General features: G+C 44.1%; 1 protein-coding gene across 3 annotated transcripts; it reads left to right on the top strand.

Annotated features, from left to right (window-relative positions):
- Positions 1 to 153: 153 nt before the first annotated feature.
- Marveld2 (MARVEL domain containing 2) lies at positions 154 to 22,101 on the top strand. 3 transcript variants are annotated; one of them, XR_012449155.1, is made up of 8 exons: positions 154 to 280; positions 3,719 to 4,858; positions 7,729 to 7,764; positions 15,464 to 15,609; positions 15,836 to 16,007; positions 17,476 to 17,611; positions 18,662 to 18,712; positions 19,762 to 19,846. XR_012449155.1 is itself a non-coding variant. In XM_074077346.1 (7 exons), exons 2-7 carry the CDS (start codon positions 3,734 to 3,736, stop codon positions 19,882 to 19,884), a joined length of 1,653 nt encoding a protein of 550 aa, XP_073933447.1. In that variant the 5' UTR covers positions 154 to 280; positions 3,719 to 3,733; the 3' UTR covers positions 19,885 to 22,101. The 3 variants fall into 3 exon arrangements, 2 of the variants coding, with proteins under 2 accessions (XP_073933447.1, XP_073933448.1); XM_074077346.1 differs by lacking the exon at positions 17,476 to 17,611 and having other exon boundaries at positions 19,762 to 22,101; XM_074077347.1 differs by lacking the exons at positions 154 to 280; positions 17,476 to 17,611 and adding an exon at positions 538 to 921 and having other exon boundaries at positions 19,762 to 22,101.
- The last annotated feature ends 567 nt before the right edge of the window (positions 22,102 to 22,668 follow it).

Below are 22,668 nucleotides of genomic sequence, written 5' to 3'. Positions count from 1 at the left end.
CGACACTGCCTAACCTGCACTGCGTGCCATGTGTTAGGCCCGGTGCCTCGTCCCTTCCTCAGGGCAAACGTCTCCAAAGGTGGGGACGGAAGGGGACGGTGCCACCGTGCCGGAACTGCCTTCCTGGCCAAGCTTGGCCGGGTGGGAGCTGCTGACGGAGCCGGGCGGGGCGAAGCCCGCACAGCCCGCCCTCCGGCCCCGCCCGCCCGCGCGCCCGAGCGGGTTTCGGTACCCCGGCGGCGGCGAGCGCGTCCTCCTCCCGGCGGCGGCGGCGGCGCAGGTGAGCGCGGCGGCTGCGGGGCGGGGGCAGGTGCGGGGCTCGGCGGGGCGGTGGACGGGCTCGGTGAGCGGTCGCAGGTGTCCCCGCCGCCGCCTTCCGGCGCGCACCGCGCCGCCCCTCCCTGCGGCCGTCCTGCCGTGCGGACCCGGGACGGGGCGGGACGCCGGCCGACTGAGTTCTGGCCGCTTTGGGGAGGGACGCGCGGGGACCGGGCCGGGGCACTCGCGCCGGGATGCTCGGTACCTGTCCGGGGGAGGAAGAGGGGGTCCCCTGCTGCACAGGCCCCTGGGTTCCAGGAAAACTACTCGCCACACAGGTGACCTCGCGTGCGCACAGGTAGCCGGGTAGCTTCCTGCGACACTTCGCCCAAGAAACCATTTCTCCCGCCACCGCCGCGGCCCCTGAGATCCTTCCAGGAATGGAGCCGGGTCCCGGCTTCCAGCCAGACAAAGGCGCGCTCAGCCTCGGCCGGCCGGGCCGCGCGAACGCCCGAAAAATGTCGGAGTGTCCAGACGTGATAAAATACTCCTGGCTTCTCTTTAAGATCGCATTTTTTGCTCTTCCACAATCTAAACACTTACATCTTGTGTTTTTTATGTGAACGATAAAGTGGTCTGATTCAAAAAAGCCGCTTTACACAGGTGAATCCATTGCTGTGAATCAAAGTTTTACAAGGGAGTTGAATTAAGCAATGGCGTATCCTGTGATTGCATATATATCATAAGTATATTGCGTAAGACTTGCTAAAGTTATTGTGCTTTTGAGTGCACATTTCTTAGGAATGTATTTCAAAAAATATATCAGTTCCATACATTTCTTGTATGTAGACCTTTTCAGGCAAAGGGACAAAAATAACTGCTGTCATTTAGAGAGCTGTGCTTTCCTTGGCACCAGCACCATGCTGGGGCTATCACCGTTAATCCTCCCCGACTGGAGGATTAGGAGACCCTGAAACTCCTTCCTGGACTTCTTCCCCGTCCACCTCACCCTTCAGAGGACTGCATGGGTTGGTGGCTGTACATACCTCTGTAGGTGTGCTGCCTCTGTGACATCTCCTAACAGGCATCTGAAACTGTTCAACCTGCTCTTCCCCAAGGATGGAGAAGTGAAAAATTGACAGTTAAATGATCAGATGTCTGGGGTGCACTTCAAAGTAACCTACTGGCAGAGGGACTAGGATGGGCGCATATAGAGAAGTAAGATTGGCCATGGACGATTAATTGTTGAAGCTGCTGGATGGGTGCTCAGAGGTTCTCCTCTTTTTATTGTGTTTGAACTTTTCAATTTCCTCTCTCTAGAATTTAACTCCTCACTGTCTCCCTGGCACCACCATGAGCCAATGGATTATTTCACTGGCTCATGTTTCCATGTTTTAGCGCTGTCTTCTGGAGCATGTTCTCAACACTGCATCCAAAGTGATCTTGTTAAAACAGGACAGATCATTGTCACTTGTCTCTCACTCGCTGGAAGTAAAAGCCATAGTCCCTTTCAGTGGATTTCAGATAGCCGTGGTTCTTCCACATGCCTCATTCCACTGCCACACTGGCTGCCATGCATTGGTGTTTCTTCAACATGCTAGGCACTCCTGTCACAGAGCTTTGGCGACTTTGCAGTGGCTGTGTCACTTTGCCTGGAGCACTGGCTCCTCCCTGACACCTGCCTGGGTTTCTCCTCTTCTTTGGTTCTGTGCCACCTTCTCTGTGAAGACCTCTGTGGCCACTCCACTTAAGATTAGAATTAGAATTAGAATTAGAATTAGACTGAGCCTGCAATGCACTCCTCAACCACCTTTTTAAACTTTGTCCCTTCACGTAATACATATGTCACTTTACTATCACTTGTCACCACCCCAGTAGAATTTAAACTCCATGAAGACAGGCAGCTTTGTTCATAGATGCAACTTCAGCATGCCTTTGTGTGTGTCTGTGTGTTACTGGGGGTTGAACTCGAACCTTGTGCTTGCTGGCAGGTGCTCTACCACTTGAGCCACACCCTCAGCCCTTTTTGCTTTAGTTCTTTTTCCAATAGGGGTCTTGCTTTTATGCCTGGGCTGGTGTGGACCACAAACCTTCTATTCACACTTCCCACATTAGTTGGATGATAGGTATGTGCCACTACTCCCAGATATTTTATTGGTTGAGATGAGGTCTTGATCTTTACTTCCCTAGTAGCTAGGATTATCTGTTTGAGTCACTGCAACCAGCTTGTATTTTGCTTTTAAGTTAAAGTTTGCTAATTTTGTGGCGGCTGGTCTCACTCTCAGTCCTCCTGCCTCTGCCTCCCAAGTAGCTGGGATTACAGGTGTGTGAACCACCACGTCCAGCTATAGGTCTCCATTTTATAAAGTAAAATTTAACAAAGCTTTAGGAGTTTCCAGATTGTTCAATACCTTAAAGATAGAACTACCCATTTGAATTTTGTTACAGTGTCAAGTACAATACCATGTGTCTAGTAAGTCTTCAATAAATGTTATAGGCAATTGGAGGGAGAAATTCAATGTTTCTTTTTTTTTTTTCTTTTATTATTCATATGTGCATACAAGGCTTGGTTCATTTCTCCCCCCTGCCCCCACCCCCTCCCTTCAATGTTTCTTAAATGTAGTAGCACGTTAGGAAATTATTTCCTTATTATGTATGTGTGCAGGTCACTGATTTCATGGACGAAATCCACAGGCTTAGTAACAGTACCTTTTCCACACTGTATTTTTTGAGGTGGATTGGAGTCCTTCTAAGATACTTAGTTTGTCCATGGTGGTACCAAATGGCTTTTAGATAATTGCTCTGGAAAGAATAGCATTCATGATCATTGCTGCTGCTGTTTTGTCCTCTGGGGCGCCTCAGTCTGCTGATTCTTACCTCTGAGAATTCAGTTTTTAGCATGTACTGTCAAGTGTTAAATGTTTTAGAGGGAAGTTCTCTAAACTGACTTCCTTGATTTGGGAAGGGAAGCTCTCACTTTCTGTGTTTGGAGAAACTGCTTCTCCTGACCCATCCTAGAGCACATGTGAGTTAATGAGAATGTAGAGTATTTGCTGACCCAGTCAGTTTTGGTGTGCTCAGACGCTTAAATATTTACACTTAGATGTTTGAGGAAAGGACTCTCGCATATGTTAGCCTTCTGTGTTGCTCAATTTTTGGTTTTTACATTTTCTTGTTATAGGTTTCATAAATTAGTCTTCTAAATGTTTCATTATGGGAAATTCAAAACAGATTTAAAATTGTATTACACTTAAAATGGCATAGAATACTAACTATATACTTGGGTAATCTAATTGTTACATGTGTTTAAAATGTATGCATTTTCTCAATTTTGTATATGGTAATAATTAGACATGATCAGGTCGGTCTCCTGGATACTCTTTGTAACTAAGTGAATAAAATCAGCACCACTGAAGGATCCATAACTAAACAGGAGTGATGACTTTAATCTTGGCCACAGGTGTGAAAATCACAAATGTCATCAAATGGTGAAAGATCCAGGACTCGGGACGGGGGCTACAGTGAGGTCCCGAGGGACTCGCCCTATCAAGATGGCACCCTAAGAACCCTCCAGACTCTTCACGACAGTGAGCTGGCTGTGAGCGCAGATCCCTTGCCACCTCCCCCTCTCCCATTACAGCCTCCCTTCGGCCCAGACTTCTCCTCAGGTGACACAGAGGAACCAGCCATCGCACCGGATCTCAAACCTGTCAGGCGCTTTGTCCCCGACTCCTGGAAGAACTTCTTCCGAGGGAAGAAAAAGGACCCCGAGTGGGATAAGTCGGACATCAGATACATCTCGGATGGCGTGGAGTGTTCCCCTCCCGCCTCCCCAGGAAGAACGAGGCGCCATTCGCCCCGCGCGGGCACAGAGCCCTCGGGAGAGTGGGAAGACACGTTGAGCGGGATGTCGCCCCCGGGCCACGATCTCGAGCGCGACCCGTCGTGGTCCCCCACGGCGCGCACCTACAGTGAGAAGGTGGAGGAGTACCAGCTGCGCTACGCCTACATGAAGTCCTGGGCCGGCCTGCTGCGCATCCTGGGCGTGGCGCAGCTGCTGCTGGGCGCGGGGGTCTTCGCCTGTGTCACCGCCTACATCCACAAGGACAGCGAGTGGTACAACCTGTTCGGCTACTCCCAGCCCTACGGCGTGGCGGGCGTGGGCAGCCTGGGCAGCACCTACGGGGGCTACTACTACAGCGGCCCCAAGACCCCCTTTGTGCTCGTGGTGGCGGGGTTAGCGTGGGTGGTCACCATCATCCTTCTGGTCCTTGGCATGTCCATGTACTACCGGACCATTCTTCTGGACTCGAATTGGTGGCCCCTTACTGAGTTTGGAATTAACGTCGCCTTGTTCATCTTGTACATGGCCGCAGCCATAGTCTATGTGAACGACACCAACCGAGGTGGGCTGTGCTACTATCCTCTATTTAACACGCCCATGAATGCAGTGTTCTGCCGGGTAGAAGGAGGACAGATAGCGGCCATGATCTTCCTGTTCGTCACCATGATCCTCTATCTCATCAGCGCCCTGGTGTGCCTCAAGCTGTGGAGACACGAGGCAGCTCGCAGGCACAGGGAATATATGGAGCAGCAGGAGGTGAGTGACTTCACTCCGGGGTGGGTTGTGCTGGGGTTTGAATTCAGGGCCTCCCTCTTGCTAGGCAGGTGCTCTACCACCTGAGCTACCCCTCCGCCAAGCCCTCGTATTTTCTTGTTACTTGCAAACTTGTGAAAAATATATAGTCCTCAGAACAGAAAGCTATTATGGAAGTCTTGCCATATATACTTAAATGAGCTAATGTTCCAAAGTCCTCCTTGCTGTGACGGAGATAACCCAGTCTGGTGTTCCCTTTGCTGTTGCAAGTAGACACCAGATGTGTATAGATAGCTGCTGACTGCATTTTTATGGCTCTGTGATGCTAACGAGAAAAACGCAGCCACTGAATTTCAGTAAAACAGAGTAACATACTCAGGAAAATCAACATCTCCGTTAATGTCAACTTGAGCACAATTTGATTCTTTACTGTGGTAAAACTTAATAAAGACACAAGGGGAAAGTATCCATTTGTGTATTATAATTTACTTTCTTCTAGTGGATTAAATGATGCCAATAAAAATATGGTAATCTGGTGTGTTAGTATGCTTCTCTAATCCCAACGTTTGAGAAGCTGAGGGAGGATTGAGTTCAAGGCCAGCCTGAGCCACACTGTAAGACCCTGCCTCAAAGAAACAAAACAAACAACAAAAGGATGTGGCAGGGATGAGTATGATGGTGCACAGAGTAATCCCAGCTCCTCCAGAGTGTAGGGAGGAAGATTGAGATCTGAGGCCATGCCTGGGCAAAAAGCACAAGACCCTATCTGAAACAGAGCTAAAGCAAAAAAGGGCTGGGGCGTGGCTCAAGTCCGAGAGCACCTGCCTAGCAAGGGAGAGGCCCTGAGTTCCAATGCCATGAGCCCTTCCCTCCAAAAAGAATATGGTGAACCACGTTTAACTTTCTTTTTTAACATTAAGAGGTTGAGTTATAATGAACATATTCTGAAAACTTGCCTGTTGCTCTTGATAGCTCATTCTTATTTTGGGGAGGTGTATGTTTTTATTTCTTGCATTTAACTAACTAAATAGGATGGTAATGAGAATAATAAGGATATAAAATAATAATGCCTGGAGGTTAAAATTATGGGAAATTCTTATTTAAAACTATTTTAGTTGAACAGTAACAAAAATGTTAGGGTGTGTTCTCCCAGGTTCAGAATACCCTGAAATAAGATATTTTGTACGTGTGTGTGTGTGTGTGTGTGTGTGTGTGTGTGTGTGACAGACTTGGTACCGTCCTGCCTCAGCTTCCCAAGTACTGGGATAACAGGTGTGTGCCACCCACCCAGCGTGGTTTTAATTTGCATTTCCTTTATTGCTAGAGATGGTGAGCATTTTTTCATGTGTTTTCTGGCCATTTGAATTTCTTCTTTTGAGAAAGTTCTGTTTAGTTCACTTGCCCATTTCTTTATTGGTTCATTAGTTTTGGGAGCGGCAACTAAGAGATAGCATAGATAAATGGGACCTCATAAAACTAAAAAGCTTCTGTTCATCAAAAGAAATGGTCTCTAAACTGAAGAGAACACCCACAGAGTGGGAGAAAATATTTGCCAACTATACATCAGACAAAGGACTGATGTTTTGCTTTCTTCTAAAGCAGCAGAATCTCCTGTGCAACTGAAAATTTCAGTATTTGCCTTAAATTTTTTCTTAATTTTAAAGTAACTGTGGCATGAATTTTTCCTTTCCTACTTTTCCCAAGACCTCCTAGAGATATGATTGCACGTAGTTAAAAACATTAAATCCTGTCCTAATTATTTTTCATGAAACTGTTGCATAACATTGGCAAATTGTTTTATAACAAGTACCCCGCATGTTACATGGAAAACCTCAACATGTTTCAATGTGACTCACTCTATTGATAAAATATATTTTATCAGAAGGAAGTTAACAAGGTGAATATGGTTGATGTACTCTCTATACAAGAATGGATATAGAATTTTTAAACCTGTTGAAATCACCATAAGAAGGGGACTAAGGTAGAAAGAAGAAAAATAGAGGAGATGGACCAATCCAGGTTAAAATACATATATACATGAAAATGTTACAAGGAAACTCCCTAATAGCTATCTTAAACAAACAAAAATGTCTTTTTTCAAAAACGAAGAACATGAAGATAAACCAGGTCTTGTCTGGGGTTTGGCACCAGTGGGAGGGGGAAGGAGATAAGGGAAGGGTGTAGGAGGGTGAATGTTGTGGAAATATTCTGTACTCATGTATGAAAATGGAAAAATAAGACCTGTTGAAACTATTTCAGGAATGGAGGTAAGGGAAGATAAAGGAGAATGATGGTGGGGGTGAATTCAACTATGAAATATTGTAAGAATTATTTATTTCTTTATTTACTTGTGGTACTGGAGCTTGAATTCAGGACCTACACCTTCAGCCACTATACCAGCCCAATTTCTTTGTAATAGGATTTTTTAAAGATAGGGTCTGTCAAATTATTTGCTGGGCTGGCTTCAAACAGGATTCTTTTGATCTCTGACTCCTGAGTAGCTAGGATTACAGGCGTGAGCCACTGGTGCCCAGCTGTGAGAACTTTTTAAATATCACAATGTCCCCCAGTACAACAGTAATTTGTAAAAAGTACACACACACACACTTACTTTCTAGAATTCTATATAGATTCAAGTTATTCCTTAAAATTTATCTAAGTACTTTTAAGCATATTTCTTAAATTTGCATCTCTATGTAAAAATGAAGAATTTTACATTCTAAAGTATAAAATCCAGATAGTGACACCCACCCTTCCTCCATCCTCCATCCCCCTTTGCTCTCCACAGTCTGCTATAAATTCAGATGGATGAAAAGACTTGGAAAGTAGTTTCACATCTTTGAAGAATCATTTGAACTCTTTTTTTCTTCCAGATAAATGAATCATCATTGCCATCCAAAAGGAAAATGGTAAGAATAAAGCTGACTTCACGTTCCACTTTTCTCTAGATCCACTCAGATACTTTTCTCTCATGTCTATTTATCTACAGAGAAGCACCCATTTATGAACGTGTAGCTGTTATGCTCAGTTATATGAGGACCTTCAGGTTTTTTCAATATTAAAAGGACCCAATTATACCTTCCTGGAGCTCCACTTAATTTTGTTACATGAAGGTTGATGTCAGTGAGCATAGTTGGTTTTCCTTAAATGTTTAAAATTTAATTTTTTTAGATGAAAGTGACTCTCCCCCATTTTCTTAATTTTACGCTAAAATTCGTTCTGTTCCTTCCTGTCCTTCTCACGTGCATTCAGGTAGCACCTGCTGTGGCATGGGAGTTTTTTTTGCCAGCTCTGGCATGTTAGGCCAGTTCTTTAACCTTTCCAAGCTTCTGTTGCTTCATTTGTCCAATAGGAATGGTAATTCTACCTCACGAGTCTGCTGGGAGAATTCAGTGAGATGCACTTATCATAATTATTTACATGGATGTAATTATTTATACATTTTAATAATTACAAATTTGCCATTGAAAAATATTGGGCTTTTTTTCCCCACCTCTGGTTATGTTCGGGACTGTGTCTTGCTTTTTACCCAGACCAGCTTGGACTGCAGTTCTATTTTATGCTTCCGACCATTGCTGGGATGACAGGTATATGCTACCATACACAGATTTTTTACATTGAGATGGGGTCTCAACCTTTTTTTTTTGCCAGGGCTTGCTTTGAACCATGATCCTCCCAATTTCAGCCTTCCAAGTAACCGGAATGACAGGTACCTGCCACTGTACTCAGCTATTGGGTGAAATGGGGTGTCTTGCTAAGTTTTTATCTTGGCTGACCAGGAACCCCCATCCTCCCAATCTCAGCCTCCCAGGTAACTAGTATTACAGGCATGAACCACCAGCATCCAGTTCTGGGCATTTCTTTTTCAAAATATTGGGCATTATTTCTGAGCAAGAATTTGAGAATCCAACCTTTGGATACCTTTGTTTTTAAAAAACAATTTTAGGTTTTTCATAGTTTTGGGGCACTGATATTAATTGTAAACATAATTTCAGATCTGGAAGGGACGCAAGGTTGACCTTTATCAGTTGTCCTCAAATTTTTTGGTCTCAGAAGCTCTGTGCACATGGAAAAATGAGAACCCAAATAGTTTTTTTTTTGTTTGTTTGTTTGTTTGTTTGTTTTTGGTGGAACTGGGGTTTGAACTAAGAGCCTCATGCTTGCAAAGCAGGTACCCTACCACTTGTGCCACACCTCCAGTCCATTTTGTGTTGGTTATTTTGAAGACTGGGTCTTGCAAACTATTTGCCAGCTGGCCTCAAACTTCGATCCTACAGTCTCACCATCCCAAGATGCTAGGATTACGACTTAGGCCACCAGCACCCAACTTGATTGTGCTTTTTTTAAGGGATCAATTACATTAAATTATTTCTGACATGTTGAGTTACCTGAACTATAAGTGAAATGCCTTAACACCTTTGCTGAGATTTTTCTGGATACTCATAAATCTTTAGAAATCAAGGGATATTTGACCAGTCTAGACTGAGAAGGGTTGGACAGGTGAGGCTGGCATGAGCTGGTTTGCAGAATGTTGAAGCACTAGTCTCTCTGAGGCAGCATGGACCTAGTGCTGCAAACCCACACTTTAGCTGTCGGGCATAGAATACAGTGATCCTGTCTTGTGAGTGCGAGTTTTGGTTGGTGTTTGTCATAATTCATTTGAACTTCTGACTCCTAATGTGTTTTAGGTAGTTTCATACTCAGTTATGTATTCAGTAATTACTGCTCTCAGTGTGTACATTTCAATTTATACTTGTTCTTATTCAATGACAGTAGTACTAATCAGTGTAAATTAAATAAGGAAAAGACTTTTAAGCTGTCAAATATATGTATTAGATACCCTGAAACTGGTAACAGTGGTTGATAATAGTGCCCTTACAGGAGGACAAGTGGCTAACTGTGGGGACAGGGAGACTTAACTTTTGGACAGTTTTGTTTTGGCCACAGCAGGGTTTGAACTTAGAGCCTAGCACTTGATAGGCAGGCACTCTACTGCTTGAGCCACTCCCCTGCCTTGTTTTTGTTTTATTATTCAGGGTCTCACTGTGTAAGCTAGGCTGATCTTGAACTCTTGATATTCCTGCTTCAGCCTCCTTAGTGCTAGAATTATAGGTGTGTGCCACCACACCCAGCTTGGGCCTTTTGAAGTAATATGGCATGTGTATTGTTTAAAAATTAAAGTTAAAGATAACCAATATAAGGGTATTGCTTAAATAATTAAAAGATTTAAATGTACCTTCTCTCATTGATCCTACTGTCTGCCTTTCATTGTTAGGACAGAGGCATAGTGAGTTTGACCAAATGGCAGATCAGTTTTCCCAACTGGGAGCCTCCTGAGAGTGGCTTGAATCATTTCCAGCATTCTCACTCAAGACTGTCAGTAGCCCCAAGCATTGTGGGACATCCCTAAAATCACAGCATTCAGGAGGCTGAGGCAGGAAGATCACAAGTTAAAGGACAGCTTGGGGTACATAGTACAACTTTGTCTCAAAAAAAAAAAAAAAAAAAAGTGACCCATTGGTAAATCCCACACCTTCTGAGGGACTGGTGAGGAAACACAAATTCTACCTTGGCCAAGAACCGTTGTTGTTGCTACATCCCAGACCAGTGAGAGTCCTAAAATGGTGCTCTCTGCCTGGAAGATAACAAATTTAAAAGGATTTTGCTTTAGAAGGCAAATCAGATTACAGAGACTATCTATTATGGATAAAGGGAACAAAATTACAGAAATACAGATGAGGAAGCATATCACAGTGGTAGAGCTTATACAGTGTCCCCAACACCATCAAATAAATAAATAGATGAGTAAATAAATAAATGCCTGTGACTATGGCTTAGTGGCAGAGAGCATGCCTAACATGCATAAGGACCTGGGCTTGATCCCCAGCATCACACACACACACACACACACACACACACACACACACACACACATTCCCACATGAAATTCATTTCATAAAAGCTGACACCCTTGTTAACAGATGATGTCAAAATCAAGTATCAGAGTTAGTCACAGAATGCTAACACTAGGAAGTGTGTTCACAACATCTTCAGGCAGTGGGAATATAGCTTAGTGGTAGAAGTGCTTGCCTAGCATGTGCAAAGTCCTGGGTTCAGTCCACGGCATTAAAATAAAAATCAATCAATCAAACTTTCCTTGGGGTCAGAAGAGCAGAGTTGATTTGCTTTGGGGGGTGGGTAAAAGGTGTACATTGCTGTGCACCAGTCTGGACGGATGTGGCAGTAGTAGTCATTCTTGCCCAGGATAGAATTTATGGGCTTCCTGGCCAGTCCCTCTAAGGCAGTGGGATGTTCCAGTGGGATTCAGTGCAAAATTGAATGACTGCAAAATGCCAGGACAAGTTGGAGGAAGTTGTCCCAGATAATCAAAGGTCACTGGTCATTGTTTGGTGAGAAAGTTGTAGGTGGGACAAGAAGGACAATCTGCTGGAGTCCTAGGTGCCCCTTTCAGGCTGCCTTGGGAGGTTGGTGCCAGCATGCCTGGCGGAGTGTGGCAGCCTTCCTGATCCTGAGAGGTCCTGGAATAGTCGGGAATAACCTCAGTGGGTATCTGAGTGCCCATTCTTATGACGTCTCGGAAAGTCCTATCAGTCCAGCAAGTTTTCCCAACTCTTTGAGGACTCAAGTCTGTGTTGAACCCAGGGCCCCCAGGTGTGCTAAGCATGTACTCTACCACATAAGCTCTGCCCCAAAGACCATCTTCTTTTGTTTTGTTTTGTTTTGTTGGCAGTACTAGGTTTTGAACTCAGGGCCTCGTGCTTGCTAGGCAGGCGCTCTACCACTTGAGCCACTCCACCAGCTCAAGAGCATCTTACAGGACTGTTGTTGCAGCTGGACCTGATGGGTCAACACATTTAGGTGTATTCCAGAGGCCGGCTTTGGTAGGGGGAATCCCGTAACTTACTGATGAATCTCTGTTGGACTTCCTAGTGAAAGCCTGATGGAGGTCGGACACCCAGCTTTTCCTGGGTATGATTTTCACCTGCTTCCTTCCTAGCTCATAGCAGATAAGAACTAGCTGGGAAAGCCAATGCCGTGTGAAGGGGAAATGAAATTTGCAATCACACAGATGTGAATGGGAATACTCACCAGCTCTGTAATCCTACAGGAAGTACTTATCTTCTCTCAACTTCTATTTCCTGTCCTTTGGACAGTGTACTAGGCTGAACCTTCTTATTTTGTATTGCAATGAATACATTTTGTATGTGTTTGTGGTGCTGGGAATCGAATCCAGGGCCTTACGTATGTTAGGCAAGCACTCTGTGTTCTATTTTGGTGTGGTTTTTGTTTTTACAGTGCTGGGGATGAACTCAGGGACTCCCACATGCTAGGCAAGATGAATTCAGTTGTTTTGGGATTTGAGTGCAGGACCTTATGCTTATTAGGCAAGCACTCTGTCATTTGGGGAAGGGGACAACCTCACATTGGCTACCCCCCAAGTAGCTAGAGTAAGCCACCCGATGAATTCAGTTTTTAAAGAGCAAATAAAATCATTTTAAAATGAAATAATATACAGGCATAAAATAAGATTAAATAGAGATAGCAACAGTTTCTTATTACAAATTGTGCTGAATCGGTGGATTTTTTTCTCAAGCTAGAGAAGCCAAAATCTAATCTGGGCCTTGAGGGTGCTGGCGTGGGTTTGGGGTCAGGCCTGAGCATCACAGTGTACACTCAAAGGGAGAGAGAATCCGAATTGGACAAAAGTACACCAAAGTACACATAGAGCCCTCCCTATTTCTAATATCTTGACGGGATATTCACTCAGCTCATTTTTAATTTAAAAAGCGTAATAGTCATATCCATAGCATTACTTGTTGCTTAATTGTTTTCTCTGGCATCACAGTGAAGCCTTTCTGATGCTTGTTAACAAACTAAATTTGGTTAGAAGCAAAGAAGGGTCAGAGTAAAACCTGGAGCCCTAGCCCTTTCCCCCTGCTCCCTTGGGTGTGTTTTAATCTGGCACACAGTTTAACCATGGTCCCTCTCAGGGCTATAGCCTAATGCATCCTTCCATGAAAGCATGAAGAGGTTTTAATTCTTGGTCTTGTGTCTGGCTTTTTATTTCTTCCCACTTGAGTTTTCCAAATTTAGGATCAATGAGGTTCATCCAAAAGAGAACAGAAGAAAATGTTAAGACCATCAACTTTTTGAGAAATTAAAGTAGATGAGATAGTTGTATAGAGATACTCTTATTTCTTAAAACCCTTCATATTAACAAATAAATCTGAGTTAGGGATGGAGAAGTAAAATGAATAGTTCCTGCTTTAAAATGTTTTACCTAGCTGGACATGGTGGTTACATGCCTATAATTCCAGCACTTAGGAGACAGGCAAGAGGATCCGAGTTCTAAATAGCAAGACTGTGTCTCAAAAAATTTTTATTTTATTTATTTGTTTGTTTGAGACAGTCTGTAGATGTAATCCAGGCAGATGTCAAACTCTCAATCCTCCTGCCTCTGCCTCCCGAGTGCTGGGATCACAGGTGTGCCCCACCATGCCCAGTAAAAACATTTACCTAGGAAAAATTTAATTGTGGATTGTCCTGCCCAATGAGGCTGCCTGGGCAGAATTTATGCTCTGGACCAGGAAATCTGAAGTTGGTGCCTAGGGCTAGAAAATCAAGATAGTGAGTAGAGGCTTCCTCAGCCGGGAAGCATGAGAACCTACCTGATTGTCAAGAGAGATACCATGAAATGGAAATCTATTTAGTTAAGCCATGAGAGTCCCCTCACTTTCAAGATTAAACATGCAGCAGTTCAGTAGAGTGAAGAGATAGCCTCCTCACCAGCAGAATGCCTCTGAATGCATGTGAACCTCAAAGGGTGTTCCCTACAAAACCCTTGCTTAGTCCTTCCTCACTCCGCCTGCTCTCTCTGCTTTCTGGACATAACCGAGGTCCTCCAGCTTCCTCCCACCTGCTCCAGGTGTGGAGCTTCTCCTTTCCCTAACTCCCATGTCTAATTCAGTCCCTGGGGCCGTGCAGAGCCTGTGGTAAGTACAGAGGTAGTGGTTTTGAGAATGATGTAATGTTAAACCAAACCTCAAAGCTTGTCTCGGAGTAGGGAAGTCAGGAAAACAGGCCTTAAAGAGATCGTGCCTTGGTGAGATTGTGAGCGAGCAAGGTTTCAAAATCCTGCTTCGTGTGTTTGCTGGCTCTTGAAGGCTCAAGGCACGAGTAGAGGGCAGACAGGTCACTGGCCCAAAGAAGAACCAATTCCAGGCATGCCCTTCCTTTCCTCTAGCCATGTGCACTGCCACCCTTTTCATCACACACTCACTTCCAGTGTGCTCTCGAACTCCAGGGACCTTTTGGATATGGATGGTATGCACTTAAGTAAACAGACTTCCTCATGTTCATTTAAAGTATCCATGAACCCCCGCTGGGGGTAGCTCAGAGGTAGAGCGCTTGCCTACCACGTGCAAGGCCCTGTGTCCATCCCCAGCATGGCAAAAACAAACAAATGTATCAGTGAACCAACTAGTTCTGGGTCTTAATTAATCATGGTTTTTCCACTTAACGTTGACCTTAGAGAAATTACCTAGCCTCTCCAGACCTCATCTCTGTATATATAAAGTGGAAAAGCCTCCCCTGGTATCTCCCAGCCTCCCATTTTGGTTGGTATTCTGGTCACTGTCCAGTAGGGCCTCTGAGCAGCCTTTCCCAGCCCCAGAGCTCACTGTGCCTGTGGCCTGCCCATTCTAGAGAGAATTCCACTATGTCTTTCAGTCCTCCATCCCTGCTGGCCATGGTAGAAACCTGTTCCTGAGGCTTCTCTGAGCTGTTTCACCCTGTGCTCTCTTTCTCTTTTTTAAATGCATTTTTTCCCTAAAGGGTGACTTTAATCTACCATCCCCTATATGCAGGACTCCCAAAACCCCTTTTGGGAATCACAGGCTAAGAGCACTCAGGCAAGGTAAAGATACCACTCCCTGTCTTCTGTGGTGGAAATCTGCCTTTGTTTAAAAAGGCTGAGGATCAGAAAGGGTTTCTCTGTGAATCAGATTTGCTTTTCCTTTTGATAATGAGAACAATGGAACTCAGTGTAACTCACTTCCCTTCCTTCTTCACAGGGTTGCTTAGGATTGATTCACCTTTCATCTCAAGTTCCCACTGTCAGCATTTTTTTCTCTTTCCATTTGTCCTTGTCTCATTTTTCCCAGAAAATTTCTTATTTTGAACTACATATTTTATTCTTCTAGCTAAGTAAATAAGTATTTAAGATCTCTCATTTGGCATTTTATTATTCCCCCACCCCCCCGCCTCCTGTGCTGAGGATATGACCTGGGCCTTGTACATGCTAGGCAAGCCCTCCACCCCTGAGCTACATCCCCACCCTTGTCATCCACTTTTGACATACACACAGTTGGCCATAGGCTGTTTTTTACCTATTATGTACTCCCATATCCAAATGTGGTTTCCTGTAGCTATCAAAAACATTCAGAACACGCCTGTGGCTGTCTAGGTCCACTTTTCTTCTTCCTTCCCCTGCCCCATTTTCTCAAAACTATGAATAACTTATTTTTGTTTTGTTTTGTTTTTTCCTGTTCCTATTTACACATCAGTTCTTTTTCTCCCTACCTGCAGTGCGAAGTGGCCACCAGTGACAGACAGAGAGACCCAGAAGTTAATTTCCAAGAATTGAGAACAACAAAAATGAAAACCGAACTGCTGAGTGGCCACATCCCCGCTGGTCACATCCCCAAACCCATCGTGATGCCCGACTACGTGGCGTGAGTATCTGTCTGGTTGCTTCAGGTAGAAGGTAAGGCCTGTTTGTCTCCAAGGTAACACTTGGCTTCCTTGCCTGTAGCATCTATGTGAACAGCTGTTTATTGTCCAAGGGTAAAACGTTGACTTGAAGGTCTGACATGGCCAGTCAGGAATAAGCTGAGCTGATTTTCCCATTCCTCTGATTTCGGGAAAAAAGTTCTACCTGTGGCCCCTGTGTTGCCTCAGAAAATACCCCGTGATCCAGACAAATGACGAGAGGGAACGCTACAAAGCTGTGTTCCAGGACCAGTTCTCCGAATACAAGGAGCTGTCTGCCGAGGTGCAGGCCGTGCTGCGCAAGCTGGGCGAGCTGGACGCCGTGATGAGCAGGTTGCCACAGCACTCGGAGAGCCGCCAGGTGGGTGATGCCGCTGCTTGCACCTACTGTGTGGGTCCAGGAAGGCATGTGAGCTCTAGGGCCAAGTTGCCACTGAGACTGGAGTGTGCTGGGTAGAATGCTGACCTACCACACAACAAAGGCCCTGGGCTTGCTCCCAGCACTGCAAAAAAGAGAAGTCAAAAAGACTAAATTATATAATCTGAATGGTAATCTTTTTGTCTTTTTTTTTTCCCTCTGCTTTGGGGATCAATCCGAGGGCCTCAAGTATGCTAAGCAAGCATTCTGCCACTGGGCTACATTCCCAGCCCTTTGCTTTCAATTATTAAACAGCATTTTATTGACTTATTTAAGTAAAATGTAAATTTACATAAGATAGATATTGAGTTGGCCAGAGTACCAGTGGAGACAGATGACACACTCAAAATAGAATAATTTGAGGAGGGTCTATTGGGAAAGCCCATTAACCTGCCAAGCCAGCTCCCACGGATTCCGCCCGAGGCCCAGAGGGCAGAGGGGATGGGGGAGAGAGAGCAGTCTCAAGACATGGGTGTGAGCTGCTGGCAGGACTGCCGGAGTGATCACTGGGATTAAGGTAGTGAGGAAAGTTAGTAGCATTTGGAAAATAGGCAGTTTCTACGGATACAAGAAGGGTGACCAAGTTTAGAGGCCACAGAGGAGTGCAGGAAGAGCCAAGTGTGGTAGCACGTGCCTGTAGTCCTAGCTACTCGGGAAGCTGAGGCAGGAGGATCACCTGAGCCCAGGAGTTCAAGGTCAGCCTGCGAAACATAGTAATACCCTATCTAAAAATCAGAGTATAGGAAAGAACAAGCAGACCGCAGGAATCTGAGTCAGCAAAATTTGGGAAAAATAGGCTGTTTGAAGAAAATCATACTGAGAACCCTGCCTGTGACAGGCCGTCTTTGAGCCCAGGCCCAGTGGTCTCCAGCTTGTGTGCTTTGTATGAATGGCAAAGGCCCCAGTTTGAGTCTACAGTTGGCAGATAGAGGGTCCTGGTTACAGCAGAGCTCAGAGACTTTCTTCCCACACAGTCTCCGCGCAGCACCTCTACCCTGCACCTTGATTTTGAATGTGGCAAAGCAAGCAAATAGTCAAAATGATGTCCCACGGATACTGTTAAGTGTCTCCACCAGCTCTCGTCTAAAGTAGAAATACTAATTGTATCAGCAAAGTTAACTTCTCATTGGCACAGGCTGGGCTTTGCCCTGGGCAGTGGTTGGCAGAGCTCATTCCTTCTCCCACCAGGTCCTCAGGAAGCTTGGGAGGCAGTTCAGAGCCCCATAGGCACAGTTCTCTCACACATGAGCTTGTGCACCCCCGAAAGATAAAACAATCGTGAGACTTTTCTGAGCTGGTCAAGCAGGAATATTGCCCCGGCCATCCCTCTGGGCCTCACCAGCTCTTAAATTCAGGGTCAGTGACAGACCAGGGTAGGTTTCACAGCTCTCATCTCTGCCTGCATCTGCAGCCAGCATCACTAGCCCAGATTCCTGGCCCAGGACCTGGTTCATTCCCCTGCTGGTATACGACTAAACACAAATAATGCTCGTGACTTCAAATAGAGTGGGAGAGAAGAAATAAAATATATTGGGAAAAGGACATGGGTAAGTGATAGAAAGTGTTCCCACAGGAACTCTTTAGAACTAACTATAAATTGGGGGTGTTTTCCTCTTTTTTTTTCCCCCCTTTGGGCCTAGGGTTTGAACTCAGTGCTTCATGCTTCCTAAGCAGACACTGTACTGCTTGAGCCACACCTCCAGTCCATGTAAATCGTTTGGTGGTTTTTTTTCTGGTTTTTGGGATTTTTTTTTTTTTAGATTTTATTTATGTTTTTGGTGGCACTAGGGTTTGAATTTTGGGCCTCACACTTACTAGGCAGGCGCTCTACCACTTGAGCCACTCCACCAGCCCTTTTTTTGTGATGGGTTTTTTCGAGATAGATCTCCCAAACTGTTTTGCCCGGGCTGAATTCAAACCACAATCCTCCTGATCTCTACCTCCTGAGTACCTAGGATTATAGGTGTGAGCCATTGCACCTTGCTGGAACTGTAAATTATTACACTTCATTTTTTATTTATCAGAATTGCATTATCTGGAAGTCTCTGCCATAGGATTGCATGGATAAATGAGGTCATTGCTCTAGTAATCTGTTCCTTTTAGAAAGATTTGACCCCTTGAACAAATTTTTATTTACTATGAGAGTTAGAAGCCTCGTATTATCCATTTTCAGAAGTTGAATATCAGCCTCTTAATCTCAATACCTAATTATGTGAAAAGGAGCTTTCCAAAGAGGTTGAAGTGAACCCCCCCCCAACCACCATTTAAGTGTGGGGACAGTTATTTCTCCATCTTACCAATCAGGAAACTGAGGATAAATAGCTTTCCCAGGGTCACACTACTGGCGAGTGATGACACTGCAACTCAAGTCTGGTTTTATGCAGACAAGGACCTTTCTCTCTTGTTCTCTCCTGGGCCCCAAGGCCTTGCAGATAGTACTCTCTCAAACATATGTCCAAGGAGTTATATTTTTGTCTGAATATTTTCATTACAGTTTTAGGTAAAAATGTTTTCTGTTCTAATTTTCAATGTGCCTCAAGACATGATTTGAGTAAATGCAACTGTTTTAACAGAAATATACAATATATTGTTTCCAGGAACATGAGAGAATCTCAAGAATCCATGAAGAGTTTAACAAAAAGAAAAATGTAAGTAAAACAATTTTCTACTTTAAAATGTGTTCTCAAACAGATATACTGGTAATGATTGACAGATAATAGATTCTTTTAGCTAAAGTATAGTAGTCCTCCCTTATCCATGGGTTTGCTGTCCAAGGTTTCAGTTACCTGTGGTCAATCATAGTTCAAAAATAGAAAATTCTAGAAATAAACAGTTTTAAGTTGTGCACCATTCTAAACCATGTGGTAAAATCCTGCCTAGTCTCGCTCCATCTTGTTAGGAATGTGAGTCACCCCTCTGTCCAGCGCCCTGTCTGTGCTGCCTATAGTCACTTCATAGTCCTCTCAGTTATCAGATCGACTGTCAAGATCGCACAGGCTTCTGATTATGGTTAAGTAATGCTTATTTTATTTAATCATGGCCCCAAGCACAAGAGTAGTGCTGCTAGCAATTTTACTACAGTATATTGTTATAATCATTCTGTTTTATTAATAGTTATTGCTGTGAGTCTCTACTGTGCCTAATTTGCAAATTACACTGTATCATAGGTGTGTTTGTAGGGTAAACCATAGTTTAGGTTGGGTTCCATACTCTGCAGTTTCAGCCATCCACTGGGGGGATCTTAGAACTTAGCGTCCTCCAGCAAGGGAAGTCTGCTGTATTTCTTTTCACATTTCTTAAGATGTAGTCTTGTTAGGGTGCTGGATGCCTTTTCTCGTCATCTGTATCCTGAGCACAATTTGCTCTGTCAGTTCCACGGCCAAGGGAAATGAGTGTTGACACGTGGCTCTTTCTCCACATCTCCTTCCAAAAGACTAACTTATTTTACATCTTATTTTCCCCTTCGTCAGTAGAGACTGGAAAGACCTTCATTGTTACTTTCTATACTCACTTACTTTTTAATGTACTTCAGACTGTTAAGGTCTCTGCTCGTCATACTTCCCATTGAAACCATTATTCTGACTAGGCAGATTTTAAAATCTGCGCCCAGTAATTTGGCCGTGTGGAGCATTCTGATGTGTGTTTGCATTCATTGATGAGGAGCCTACTCTGAAATAATAACGGTGCTTCTTTTCAGGACCCTTCATTTCTGGAGAAGAAAGAACGCTGCGATTACCTCAAGAACAAGCTTTCCCACATAAAGCAAAGAATTCAGGAATATGATAAGATAATGAACTGGGACGTGCAAGGTTATTCGTAGCCTCATCTGAAACTACTTTTTTTTTTTAATAATCAATTGACTATTTATTTACTGCCTTTTTTTACTGGTCTCTGCAGTAGAGAAGCGAGTGCTTCCTGAGTCAGCTTCTGCTTGTTTGCCTGGTATGCAACGTTAAGCAGTAGGCTTTCACTCCAGCATTTCAAAACAATGTGAAATCCACTAAGGCCCTTTACTGAGAACAGGACAAATCCTGTATTCCCCTGTGCATTGTTTCATCTTTGTCTTGTTAAAATGTGTTGTCACTTTTTTTTCTTTGTGGTACTGGGAATCAAACCCAGGACCTCGTGCATGCCAGGTAAACACTAACCCACCAAGCTCCATCCCCAGCCTGAACTGTGTTGTAGTTTAGAGCTCATACGCTCAGGGTATGACAAGCAAGTGGACTATTCCTTCTGGTGCTGCTTTGTCCTTTACTCAGGCGGGGTCCTAGGATTTTTCCAGGACAGATTTCTCTTAGAAGGTTCTTCCTAAGGGATTTCTTCCATTGAAAGGGGCTTGAATCCCAGCTCGACATTATCAAGCTTTATGATCTGGAGCAGTTAGCTTAACCACCCTGTGCCTGTTTCTTCTGTAAAATAAGACTGCAAGTAGTTCCTACCTCATTGGGCAGTCAGAGGACGAAATGCATTCCATTCGCCAAGCATTTCCAACACAGCCTGGCATGGTGGAAGCACCGTATTAGTGTCTGTGACCTCTGTAGATGTGTTTGGGAAATGGATGAACTCCACAGAACAAGTCTCAAGAAAAGGTCCTCAAGGAGCAGGCCCAGCTAGCCAACCAGAAGGCCACACATCTCCTAACTTTTTTGTGCTGTTCACTCTTTCCACACATAGCCTTAGGCAGGTGCCCCTACAGTTCTAGGGCCCACTGGGGTCCCCCAAGGCCTCCCATCTTCAGTGAGAGTCACTGTGTACATATCCCATGTCCTCACAGCCCAGCCAGTCCTGCACACAGGCGAGTGTTGCCTCTGTCCGCTGTGACATCCTTCCTAAGGCCTCAGATACTCAATTTTCTTGGAATCTTCCTCTGATTTACTGGGATGCTTCATCTTTCTAAGAAACATCTTGGTTTTGAGTTTTTATTCATGAATAATGTTTTATTTTTATTAGTATGGGAAAAAATGTTTAAGAGTTTTGTTTTGTTTTGTTTTGTTTAAGAAAATCAGTGGGCTGGGGATGCAGCTCAGTGGTAGAGAACTTGCCTAGCATGTGCAAGGCCCTGGGTTTGATCCCCAGCACTGCAAAAAAAAAACAAAATGGAATGTTGGGGTGCACACTTATAGTTCCAGCTACTTGGGAAGTTGAGGCAGGAGGATGACTTGAATCCTAATTTCAAGACCAGCCTGGGCAATGTAGCAAGACCCCATCTCAAAAAGCAGTTTTTTTTTAAATTAAAAAACAGTTGGGGCTGGGAATTTAGCTCAGTAGTAGAGCACTTACATGGGTGAGTAAGTGTGTGAGGCCCTGGGTTCCATCCCCAGCATCACCAAAGAAACAACAAAAACTCATCATTTTTTGCTCCTACTCAGCAGTGACCTATCTGGGAATGTCCCAGATGTAGAATTACAGTTTCTGCCTAATGTAGCAGCCATTTAAACAATTAATGTTCAAAGTATTTTCTAAATAAAGTGATGAAACAAAAGAAAAGCATCAGAAAGCAGAGGCTGAGAAAGCACTGGTCACTGAGGGTTGGGCGTGGTGGCTCATGCCTGTAATCCCAGCTACTCTAGAGGTGGAGATAGAAGTATCACAGCTTGAAGCCAGCCTGGAAAAGTTAGCAAGACCCTATCTCAAAAACAAACTGGGTGTGATGATTCACGCCTATAATCCCAGAAGGGGTAGAGGGACTGGGAGTATGGCTCAAGTAGTATATAGACCTTGCCTAGCAAGCTTGGGTCCTTGAGTTCAATCCCCAGCATTAGAGAAAAAAAAAGTTCTTGTTTTTATTTGCCATTGAAACCTGTGCTACTCTTTGTAGATATATGGGACATATGCTAGCATTTCACTTTAAGAAGGGAACCAATGTTTAAAAAACAATAAAATACTAACTTTTTGTAGACTATAAAGGGTAGCATTAAAATTAAGTGTTAGTGAAATTTAATTCTGTGAAGCTTTATCTGACTACAACTGTAAATGTTAATCTTTGAAAAACTTTCTGTCAGTACCGAAGTATATTAAAGTATCAATTGCCTATTGCTCTGTGTGTGCTCTTGCTTGCTTGTTTTTCCAGCATCCTGTGTTCACTGAACATGTTTTTGAAAACATTTTCTCTTGTCCAAAAATAAGCTGGAAAGACTGGAGAAGTGGCTCAAGAAGTTGAGCAGCTGCCCAGCAAGCATGAAGATTTCAGTTCAAAGAAACAAGACCTTCCAGGAATGGGGGGAGGAGGGAGAAAGGAGAGTGATGGAGGGGGTGAATTCAATTATGATATATTATAAGAACTTTTGTAAATGTTACAATGTACCCCCGGTACAACAATAATAAGATAGAAATAAATAAAATTCAAAGAAAGAAAATAAAAAACAGACCTTCCAGGAATGGGGGAAGGGGGGACAAAGGAGAATAATTTAGAGGGTGAATTCAACTATGATCTATTGTAAGATATTTTTTTTTATTTCAGTATTGGGGTTTGAACTCAGGGCCTACACTTTGAGCCACTCCACCAGCCCTTTTTTGTGAAGGGTTTTTCGAGATAGGGTCTTGCAAACTATTTGCCCAGGCTGTCTGTGAACTGCGATCCTCCTGATCTCTGCTGCCTGAATAG

Source organism: Castor canadensis, chromosome 6, assembly GCF_047511655.1.
Source record: "Castor canadensis chromosome 6, mCasCan1.hap1v2, whole genome shotgun sequence".
Taxonomy (NCBI): Eukaryota; Metazoa; Chordata; class Mammalia; order Rodentia; family Castoridae; genus Castor; species Castor canadensis.
The sequence above is the reverse complement of the archived record's forward strand: the minus strand, read 5'-3'. Positions and strand labels throughout refer to the sequence as shown.

Excerpts from the sequence above, each read along its gene's own strand:
- Marveld2 (XM_074077346.1), top strand. The coding sequence starts at position 3,734 with ATGTCATCAAATGGTGAAAGATCCAGGACTCGGGACGGGGGCTACAGT. Across the intron at positions 15,610-15,835 it reads GTGATGCCCGACTACGTGGC|AAAATACCCCGTGATCCAGA; the intron begins GTGAGTATCTGT and ends GTGTTGCCTCAG. Across the intron at positions 18,713-19,761 it reads AGTTTAACAAAAAGAAAAAT|GACCCTTCATTTCTGGAGAA; the intron begins GTAAGTAAAACA and ends GCTTCTTTTCAG.